We start from the raw sequence: 10,743 nt of genomic DNA on the forward strand, positions 1-10,743 counted from the left end.
AAAGTGGCATTTAGATTTTTTGGCAAAGAACTGATGTTGGGAAAGGACTGTGAGGGCAGTAGTTAAGTGAGAGAGATGCTCCTCCCATGATTTGCTGTAGATGAGAATATCCTTGCAAAACACAGTAATATATTTGCATATATATGGCTGAAAAATGCGGTTCATAGTCGCTTGGAACATAGAGGGAGCATTGGTGAGCCTAAACGGCATCACAACAAACTCATAGTGTCCCTCATTAGTTCAGAAGGCTGTTATAGGAATGGCCTCCTCACTCATGCGAATTTGATGATGCCCAAACCGTAAATCAATCTTAGAAAAACAAGCCGCACCGAATAACTCATCTAATATATCTTTTATGGTGGGAATAGGAAATTTATCCTTCACCGTGATTGCATTCAAGGCACGATAATTCACACAAAATCTCCAGCTCCTATCCTTTTTTTTTTACCAAGAGCACAGGGCTAGAGAAAGCGCTCTGGCTCTCTCAAATCACCTCTGATTTTAGCATTTCAGCCACCAGTCTAGCCATTTCTTCTTTCTGAAAATTTGCGTATTTGTAAGGTTATACATTTACTGGCTTTGCTCCCGGTTCAAAAGTGATTTGATGGTCAATATATCTAGTTGGGGGTAAGCTAGTGGGTTTTAGTGCGGTATTTTATAACCCACAAACTAACCGGCAAGTGCACCGGGTCGTACCAAGTAATACTTCAGGTGAGTGAGGGTCGATCCCTTGAGGATTGATGGATCAAGCAACAATGGTTGGTTAAACCACTTAGTTAGGCAAGCAGAAAAGAGTGTTTTGGTATTCAAAGAGCATTAAACAATAATTAAGAATTTTAGAATGCAAGCAGTAAAGAAGTTGTGAAATATATATGGAGAAATAGTTAAGGTTTCAGAAATATCTATTTTCTGGCTTGATTTTTCTTATTAATTTATTTTAATCATGTAAGATTTAATTCATGAAAAACTATATGTGACTAGACCCTAATTCCTTAGACCTTTCTAGTCTCCTTTAAAATTCATTAATTGCCAATTCCTTGATCAATTAATTCCAATTAGAAGCTACATGATCAAATTCTAGTTTGTATGCCACAAAAATTCTAATTACCCAAAAATAAGGGGATTATATGTCACGTATCCTGTTAAATCCAAATAATTAAAATTTAGGAGAAATTATTTTCAAGCTGTTGTTCAAGTAAAGAGCTTTTCCAAGTTATACAAGAACATAATTAGAACATGGTCATACTTTCGTTCCACCCAAATTTATAAAATAAAGAGCGAAAATAATTCTTGAATTATAAATCAAAACATGAATTAAAAGACAAAAACAATAGAATCAATCCATACAAATAGACAGAACTCCTAACCTTAACAATGGAGGTTTAGTTGCTCATGACTCAGAGAAGAAAACTAGGATTCTGGTAAAATTATAGAGTACGAAATGTAAATTGGAATAGAATCCCCTAATGGAATCCCCCGGAATCCCCCTAAAGAAGAAAAATTTTTCCTTTTTATAAATAATCCTAATTAATTTAAAATCTAATATCTAAAATTAAGATAATATCTTTTCTTATTTTCAAATTCAAATTTGAATCAGAATTAATTAAATAATCCATGCCTTGTAACGTGGGGACCACTTGGCTTCACTGGATCCGTGCCTAACTTGGCAGAAAGCTGCGCCTTACTTGAGTGCCAAAATGGGGCCCAAAAATCGCCCCCAGCATTTTCTGTACGTGGCGCATGTCACACGTACGCATCAGTCACGCGTACGCGTCGATGGTCTATTCTGCGTGTCACGTGTACGCGTCAGGTACGCGCACGCATCGCTGTGCAGCTTCGCTTTTCACGCATACGCGTCAGTCATGCGCACGCGTCAGGTACGCGCACGCGTTGCTCCTCACTGTCATCTCCTTCAATTCTTGTGCTGCAGAAACTCCATTAAATCCAGCTGAATGCTACCTAAAATAAACAGAATTACACAAGACTCAAAGTAGCATCCAGAGTGGCTAAAACACAATTAATTCTAGATTAAACTTAACAAATTGATTGCAAATTCACTAGGAAAAGACAAGAAAGATGCTCATGCATCAGGTTCCTTAAACACCTGATGGAACTCCTCTGAAATGTGTTGGACTTCATCCACCAGTGCGGTTACCTCGACTTCCTTTTTTTTCCTCTTTCACCACTTTCAAGTGACAGAATCCGGCAATGACCTCGCTTGTCACCGTCTTGTGCAACATTCTGTTACTAATCCCCTCTGATTGGAGGATCAGCTCACCTTGCAAGGTCACAACAACTTCATTAACCATAAATTGCATAGTGAGAAGTCTATAGTGAGTTGTCATATACCCCAGGCCCATCAACCATTGTACCCCTAACATAAGGCCGCACACTGTAGGTCTAACACATAGGCACCAAGGTTAAATTGATAGCCCTGCATCACTAGAGAAATGTTGTCACATCTGGCCTTACACCCAATAACGTCTCCATTACCAACCAATACTTGAAGTGGTGTTACTTACTGCACCAGCAAGCTGAGTTTATCGGCCACACTAACCTTGACAAAATTGTGGGTGTTGTAGCCGTCAATTTGAATCATAACAGGCTACCCTAAGTATGTTCTCTTTAGCCGAAAGGTGGTGGGCTGGTATTGGCCCACCATAGCATTAAAGTTAATCTCTGGTGGGTTGGATGGATGATGATCGGCTTCTCCGAATCGGTTGGTGCAACCACCGTCGTTCTGGTTCTCGCAGGATTTCCTGCATCTCCTCTTCTCCCACCAGTAAGTAGCAAGCAATTTCGCATCGATGAGTGGGGGACCACTTATCCTCACAATAATAACATAAACTCTTCTCCTGTTTTTGTTTGATTTCTGCTGTGGTAAGCTTCTTGAATGGGTGAGATTGGTTTAAGTTTGATGGTTGGGGGTTATGTGGGGCTAAATGTCTAATAGGGCCTGATTGGGGTGTCAATCTAACAGGGTTCAGTGGTTGTTTAGGTGGTTGTGGTCTATTAGTAGGCATTGTATGATTGGGGCTGCTTGGTGTTTTGGCTCATAAATTTTAGCAAGAGAAACAACCGTGACATAGGAGGTAGGTTTAGCTAAGAGTAGATCACACTTAAGGTCGTCTTGTAGTCCAGTCACAAACAAAGAAATTAACCTATTTTCGCTTAAACCAGTCACTTGATTTGATAAATATTCAAATTGACTCTAATATTCAGCAACAGAATTCACCTGCTTCAACTCTTTAATAGTAGCTTTAGGGTCATAAAATATATTTTGGCCAAATCTAGTAATTAACGGATCTAAGAATGAATTCCAAATTTATTGAATATTGTTATTGACTCCCCATATGTACCAATTATACGCAGGTCCAGTGAGATGGAAAGAGATTCGCTTCCGGAATCATATACCACTCAAAGTATTTTCGGACATTGAATGCCCACTCTTCGACTCCATCACCATCGAACAAAGGTAGCTCAATCTTCATCCTTTTCAAGGTCGGCAGCGAAGGTCGAATTGGCGATCCCAAGGATGATGTGATCCCTTCTCATGGTGAGTCACACTTGACCTCCTTCAACTTAAGAGTTCCCTTCAACGTAACATTGAGCTCTTTCAAGGCCTCTTTCATGGTAGACAATTGCTTGTCATTGGACGTAAATTTGCTGCTCAACTCGATGTGACTTTGTTGCAAGGCAGCAATCTCCGTTTGTGAGAGGGTGAGTTCATCCGAGACTTCCATGACAGAATCTCTTAACGAAAGCACCAAATGATGGTTCTGATTATATAAAGAAGAAGAAGAAGAAGAATTGTATAGTAATTTGTATGTGAATTCAAATGTATAAAAGAAATAATAGGTAGAAATGAATGAATGGACTGTGAATTTAAGAATGAAGGAATCTAAAGAAACCCCTCCCTTGAGTTGAATGAGAAACTCCTAATAGATTCCACAATGATTTCTATATTATTCTCCAAATCTGTAATTTCTTCTTTTTATCATAAGATCCACTCATTCTAACAAACTAGCCACCTCACCTCCCAAGTGTAATATCCTACTGTGTACTCCATCAATTAGTATAGTGTACTCCCTTAATTAGTACAGTCTTTCATCCATTTTGGAGCTTTCATCACTCTCTTTGGACCATCTCTCACCTCATTCACTAATTCTGGCCCAACATCTTCACTTTCTAAACCATTTTCAGCATCTTCAAGTGGGCCTGGAACTCTTGCTGTGCTTCACATCTCAAACATTATCCTTATGATTTTGGTCTCCCGTTGTATTTTTCAAAGATAGTGATGCGTGAGCATCTTGTACCTTTTTCCCTTCATTTTTTAGTTGTTTTTAGTTAGAATTTATTAAGTTTTATTATATTTTAGTGCAAAAATTCTCTTTGAATACTACTTTGAGTTGTTTTGATATTTTTTATTATTTCAGGTAAAATTCGGGCGAATTTAGCAGAATTTTGTGCAAAATCAAAGGAAGAAAATAGATGCTGTCAACCCTGACCTCCCTACATTCCAACGAGTATAACTTGAGCTATAGAGGTCCAATAGTTTTAACGGCGTTGGAAAGGCAACTTCTAGAGCTTTCCAACGATATATAATAGTCTATAATTTTCTTCTGGAATCACTACCAAATCTGCCGCTAAACGTCGAGCCTGGTGTTTAGTGCCCAAATAAGACAGAAAAATGCCAGAACTTCCCCTTGCCGGCGCTAAACGCCAGAATACGGGTCAAACTCACCTAAGAGAACATCTTTAGTGGGATTTAGCTTTTAATTATCATCTTTTATCTAATTTTTATAATTTTTACTTACAAACAAAATCTTTTAGATTTATAATTGAATATTCTATTTTAGTTTCAAATCAAATTAGGTTAGATATAAAAGGAAAAAGATTCACTCTTGAGAGGGGCATCTTGGCTCTCTCTTCCGCACATTTTCCAGAACCCTTATTTTCTCTGTAAATCATGAGCAACTAAACCTCTTCGGTGAAGGTTAGGAGCTCTGCTTATTTCTATGGATTAAAACTATTATTTTTCCGTGTTAATTAATGTATTAATTCAGTTTCAAGGATTATTTTCGTTCTTAATCTCATGAATCTGGGTGGAACAAAAGTATGACCCTTATTTTACATGTGTTCTTGTAATTCTCGACAAAGCTATCTCGTTTGAACAACAGCTTGAAAACAAATTTCTCCTAAGTTGCTAATTACATAAACTAATTGGGATATATGACATATAATCCTGTTAGCTTTGGGTAATTAGGATTTTTGTGACCATAAATTAGTTTTGAACTTAACCCTCTAATCGGAATTAAGTGATAACAACGGTGGCAGTTAATGAAGGTTAGAGAAGACTAAATCACTAAGACATTAGGGTTTAGTCATTTACAGTTTGCCATGGAATGAATCTTGCATGATTAAAATAGTTAGTAAGAAAACTTAATCCGAAAAAGTAAACATCTCTAAAACCTTAATTATTTTCTCTCCCTATTTTTACACCAACCTTTTAGTTACTTTCTTTGCTCTCTTATTTACTATTTCTTGTGTTTTCAACCATCAACAATCTTTTTCTGTTTGTTCAGTTCGATAATTCTCGTGGGATCAATCCTTGCTCACCTGAAGTATTACTTAGATGACCCAGTGCACTTGTCGATTAAGCCGTGCGAATTCACAATTTGCGCACCAGATAGTAAGATTTTGTTAATGCAAAAAGAGTGGTCTAAAATGGGCAAAAGGCAACAGTAATTATAGAAATATTCCACCAGAAAATAATCCTAATAAAAAATATAACTACAAATAAAATACGACTTCGATCTGGGGAGAATGCTAAGTTCATCCTCTTCCTTTTTGTTTTGTTTGATGTTATATCAAAAGATAAGTTTAATATTTTCAAAGTTACCACAATAACATTAACAACCAAATAATTAGAGTTTGTTTGAAAATTTATCAATTAGAATTTATTTAAGAATGAGTAAAGTAATATTTTTGTCCCCAATGTTTGGGGTAAGTCCTATTTGTATTCCTAATGTTTAAATCGTCCTATTTGTATCCCTAACGTTTATAAAAGTGATTCAATGATATCCTACTATCAATTATGCTAACAAATCAGATTATATTTTTCAATTATTCTCACTTGGATGTATTCATTCTCAATTAAATATCACTTGGATGTGTTCAATTTTAATATTATACCCACTATTTGTGTTTAGATTCAATTATGTCCCTAAAAAAGTGAATTATGTAAATGTTGTAGGAATTAGTTTCAATTTTTGATGAGCTATTTTTCGGAATGGATCATTAATTCTATTCCAAACATTTGTATTCTAATTTCAAGAAGAGATTTTAAAAACTCAAACTAAAGTGTTCATGATGTGTAATTGACGGCAGAATAACATTGAATTACTTTTACAAACGTTAGGGATACAAATAGGACGATTTAAACGTTAGGGACACAAATAGAATTTACCCCAAACATTGGGAACAAAAATCGATACTTTATTCTTTAAGAATTATAATTTTTTTATTTTAAAACAAATAAAAAAGAACAACTTAAAGCCAACGAACTATAACTCAAATAATATAATCTTTCTATATTTATTCAGAGGTCTTGAATTTTTTTGAGAATTCTAATTTTTATTTTTTTTCAATTACAAATCAGATATAAAAGTCTTATTTTAAAATTAATTCTCACACTAATCAAATTCAATAAATTTTATTTTTAAAAAATAAATTTTCTTTCTCAAGTTAGAATAGTTTCCAAATAAACAAGCTTTTAAAAAGTTCTTAGCAACAAAAAGTCTAGGAAAAATTATTCTAAAACAACCGTTAGGAAGATTTAATTATTAAAAAAGATTTTTAATACTAAAATTACTAAGAATGACCAAATTTTTTTATAATATTTAAGAAGACGATCCAAATCTTTTATAAAAAAACAAATATATTTTTAATTATTTTTATTTAGTTTTTTATAATCTTTAAGTTGATAAATTTTATTTCTCTTAAAATTTTAGTAATTTTTATTAATTATTTATTTATTTTTATTTTTATAATCAACGTATAGCCTTTTTATTATGAAGTCCGCTGAACTATCTGATTGAAGTTTGATTCTCTATACCAATGAGTTTTTTGCACTTCTCCAATGGATTGGCGAAGACTTTGAATTGCTTGAACAAGTGATCTACTTCACCCATGAACTTGGTATGTCAAGGCTATGAGATATCTGCAGTCCAAATAGAACAATGATTTCCACCGTGATTATGAACATATACACCACACGTTGCCACGGCGGAATCTGTGACCGTACAATTGGCGTCGATTTTCATCCATGCTTGAAAAGGAGGAAACCAAGCTATATAATCAGGTTAACTTAAAGTTTTAAACTTATCTAAATTAAATAAAAAAAATAATTAAAAATATATTTATCTTCTTATAAAAAGATTTAATTTTTTTTAAATATTATAAAAAAATTTATCTTTCTTAATAATTTTAGTATTAAAGATTTTTTTTAATAATTAAATTTTTTTAATGGTCCATTAGAATAATTTTTTCAAAAGTCTAAACCATTTTAATTAAAAAAATATAGGATACTAATATATTATTTGTTAATTTATTGTCAATAAATATAAATTATTATATTTTAAATATATGTATAAAAAGATACATTCAGAAAATATATTTATAAAGATATTTTTATTAGATACAATCATAAAAAATATTTTTATTAAATATATCCACAAAAATATTTCCATAAAACACGTTATAAATAAGAGTCGACAGAAATTGAAATGGGTAAAAATACTATAAATACTATTGATAAAATAGCGGAATTGTTTCGATTAAAAAAGGTCACAAGGGACTTTATTGCAACGGTGTAAAAAAATGGCTGCTCATCACCGGATAACAGACTTAGCGAAAGCTAGCCAGCTAGGTAGAAGTTGCAGGTGCTTTGAGCGCCACAAGCTTCTGAAGGTGATCAATAAGTTCCGTCAAAGTGTTGTATGAGGACCCACCTTCCTCAACCGCTTTCAAAGCCTTCTCTTGCAACTCCTTGGCTCTTTTCCTGATCTTCTCCGCTTCATCGCCTCCGTCCATCAACCTCTTCACCGCCTTCTCTATCATCTCCGCGCTCACCACTTCCTTCGGGGTGTCGTACTGCGATATGATCCACTCCACTGCACCCACCTCCACCCCAATGCCGTGCACCTCACTTATCACCTTCTCAATGAAGTATTGATCCCCAGACGTTGGCATTGTTATCATGGGAACCCCAGCAGCTACCGATTCATTCACAGAGTTGGTTCCACAGTGAGTCAAGAACGCTCCAATAGCCGCATGATTCAAGATCAACGGCTGCGGCACCCACTCTGTTATCACCATCCCTCTCCCCTCCTTCTTCATCGTCTCTTCAAACCCTTCCGGCAACCATTTCCCTTCTGTTTCTTCAACTCTGTTGTTCTTGTTCCGCGAAACCACCCAAATAAATGGGTGCCCTGAGCGCTCCAGGCCCAACGCTAGCTCGTAAAGCTGCTTATCAGTTAAACGGGCCAATGAGCCAAAAGCAACGTAAACCACGGAACTGTTTTTCTTGGTTGAAAGCCATTTCAGGCACTCGTGTTCGCTATCAACGGCTCTTGGAACGGTTTTATGCACCATGAGATCCGTGGGACCGATATGCCATACTCTCCGACCGGTGATCTTCTCGTAGTGCTCGGCGTACTCTGCGTCAAGCTCCTTGAAGCTGTTCACGATGACTCCGAGGCTCTCCTTCTCTGCGTCAATGGTGGGCTCCATGACTTTGTTGAAAGTCGCCATGGGCTTCACGGGGAAGGTGATCTTGTGAGGTAGGCCCGGGATAGTGTACGGGCCCGTGTTGGATTTCAAGATCTCGGGATGAGCTCTAATGGCTTCTACCACGCACATGTCAAAGATCAACAGAGGGTTGAAGGTGAGCCTCGGGATCTTGAAGCGTCTCGCGGTGGCTTGGCTCCACGTGAACATGATGTCGGCGATGAGAGCGTCCGGGAGGGACTCCTCAATGAAGGACTCCACTTGCAACTGGATGAGGTGCGATGCAATGCAGAGCTTCCCGGCGGCGGAATTGTCGACGACGTCGGAGAAGTTCTCGACGCCGGGGGGAAGACCGACTTGTTCGGCGGGGAAGTTGATGGTGTGGATGCAGATGCGGTCGGAGGCGTTGTCATGATCGCCGCCGCCTCCGATGATGGCCTTGTCAATTAGACGGGCGTTGGAAGGGGTGGTGATGATGGTCACGTGCTGTCCACGTGAGGCCAGGAAGCGTGCTAGGTGGACGACGGGGATTTGGTGACCCCGCGCGTAGTATGGCAGCAAGTGTATCTTCAATGGCCGCGACGTCGACTTTGTCATTTTTGTTGCACTCGAAGAAAACTGTTCCTGTGTTAATCTCTCAAATCTCAACTTATATTAGCAGTATTATTTACTTGGGAGTCGGACTAAAATCATTTAAAAGTGGCATTATTTACTTGGGAGTCAGACTAAAATCATTTAAAAGTGGCTTCACGCTTCTCGCGAGGGGATTAAATTTTAAAAGAGGTATGACAAGTGTTAGGTTTAATACTTTTTATTAAGGTGTTCACTCTGATAAACACATTAAAAACGTCTTTTTTTTTTTAAAGATGGTATACGTGTCACATTGTTAATGGACAAAATATTAAACCGGTCAATAAAATATTTTGATTAAACTAAAATAAAATCGGTTGATTATAATTATTAGATCCGATTTGATCCGATTGGTTTACATAATTTGAATCAAATCATATTTAAATTTTTCATTAAAATGACAAATATATCCTTAACTTTTATTTTGCAGACATTTAAATCTATAAAAATATAAAATTACAATTAAGTCCTTTTTTTGGTAATACAATTAAATCCTTAAAAAAAAACCCTAACTCTTGGTAGCCTAAGCCCAAGCCAAGACAAATCCAATCTCAATGGCTCACCAATTTCTCAATCTAACCCCAAAAAACCCCTAGCCCCAGCAATCAGCATCTCCTTCATCTCCTTCGTCTCATCTCTCTGCTCACTATCGCGATCTCAAGCTTTCTCCCTCTCTCATCTCGGGTCTCGCACTCAACTCAAGGTTTTCGTCGCTCTCCGTGTCGCCAGTCGTCACCATCTCGCACTCAGTCGCACTCGCACGCCTTTCCTGAGCTCGTTGTCGCCGGCGGCAGAAGCACCCAGACCCGGGACTGGTGGTCATCGTCGTCACTGTCGTCGCTCCATGGCTCCTCACCGTCTCGGACTTAGTCGTGCGCCTTCTCGCGCTTGTCGTTTCCGGCGGCAGAAGTAGCCGGTCCCGAGGTTGGTCGTCGTTGTCTTCTTCATACTTTGAATCTCGCCATCAGCTTCCTCCCCGCCCTCAGATTCCTTCGCCCAACTCAGAAGCTGATCCCCGATTTGGTGATTTCCGATAAGTTTCTCTAGTCTTATTTTTCAGTTTTGTTGCCCTAATTCATCACTGCATTTGAATTTGTTACTGAAAATATAACTGAACTAGTTTTTATTTTTGCTGAAAATCATCATTGTCGTGAATTTGTTAGTATTTATTACCACCGAACCTTGAATAATTTGTTGAGCTAGTTTTTTTGTTGCTTAAAATCATCACTAAGATGAATTTTGTACTGAATTTGTTGCTGTCATGCTCAAATAATTACTTAACTAAATGTTTTTGTTGCTGGAAATGTGAGTTGAATATATTAG

The 10,743-nt window shown here is 37.1% G+C and overlaps 1 protein-coding gene across 1 annotated transcript; it reads right to left on the reverse strand.

Annotated features, from left to right (window-relative positions):
- Positions 1-7,829: 7,829 nt before the first annotated feature.
- LOC130950617 (UDP-glucose flavonoid 3-O-glucosyltransferase 7-like) lies at positions 7,830-9,454 on the reverse strand. Its single transcript, XM_057879170.1, has one exon. The coding sequence runs from the start codon at positions 9,385-9,387 to the stop codon at positions 7,927-7,929; it is 1,461 nt and encodes a 486-aa protein (XP_057735153.1). The 5' UTR covers positions 9,388-9,454; the 3' UTR covers positions 7,830-7,926.
- Between the last annotated feature and the right edge of the window lie 1,289 nt (positions 9,455-10,743).

The sequence above is a fragment of the Arachis stenosperma genome, chromosome 9 (assembly GCF_014773155.1).
Source record: "Arachis stenosperma cultivar V10309 chromosome 9, arast.V10309.gnm1.PFL2, whole genome shotgun sequence".
NCBI lineage: Eukaryota > Viridiplantae > Streptophyta > Magnoliopsida > Fabales > Fabaceae > Arachis > Arachis stenosperma.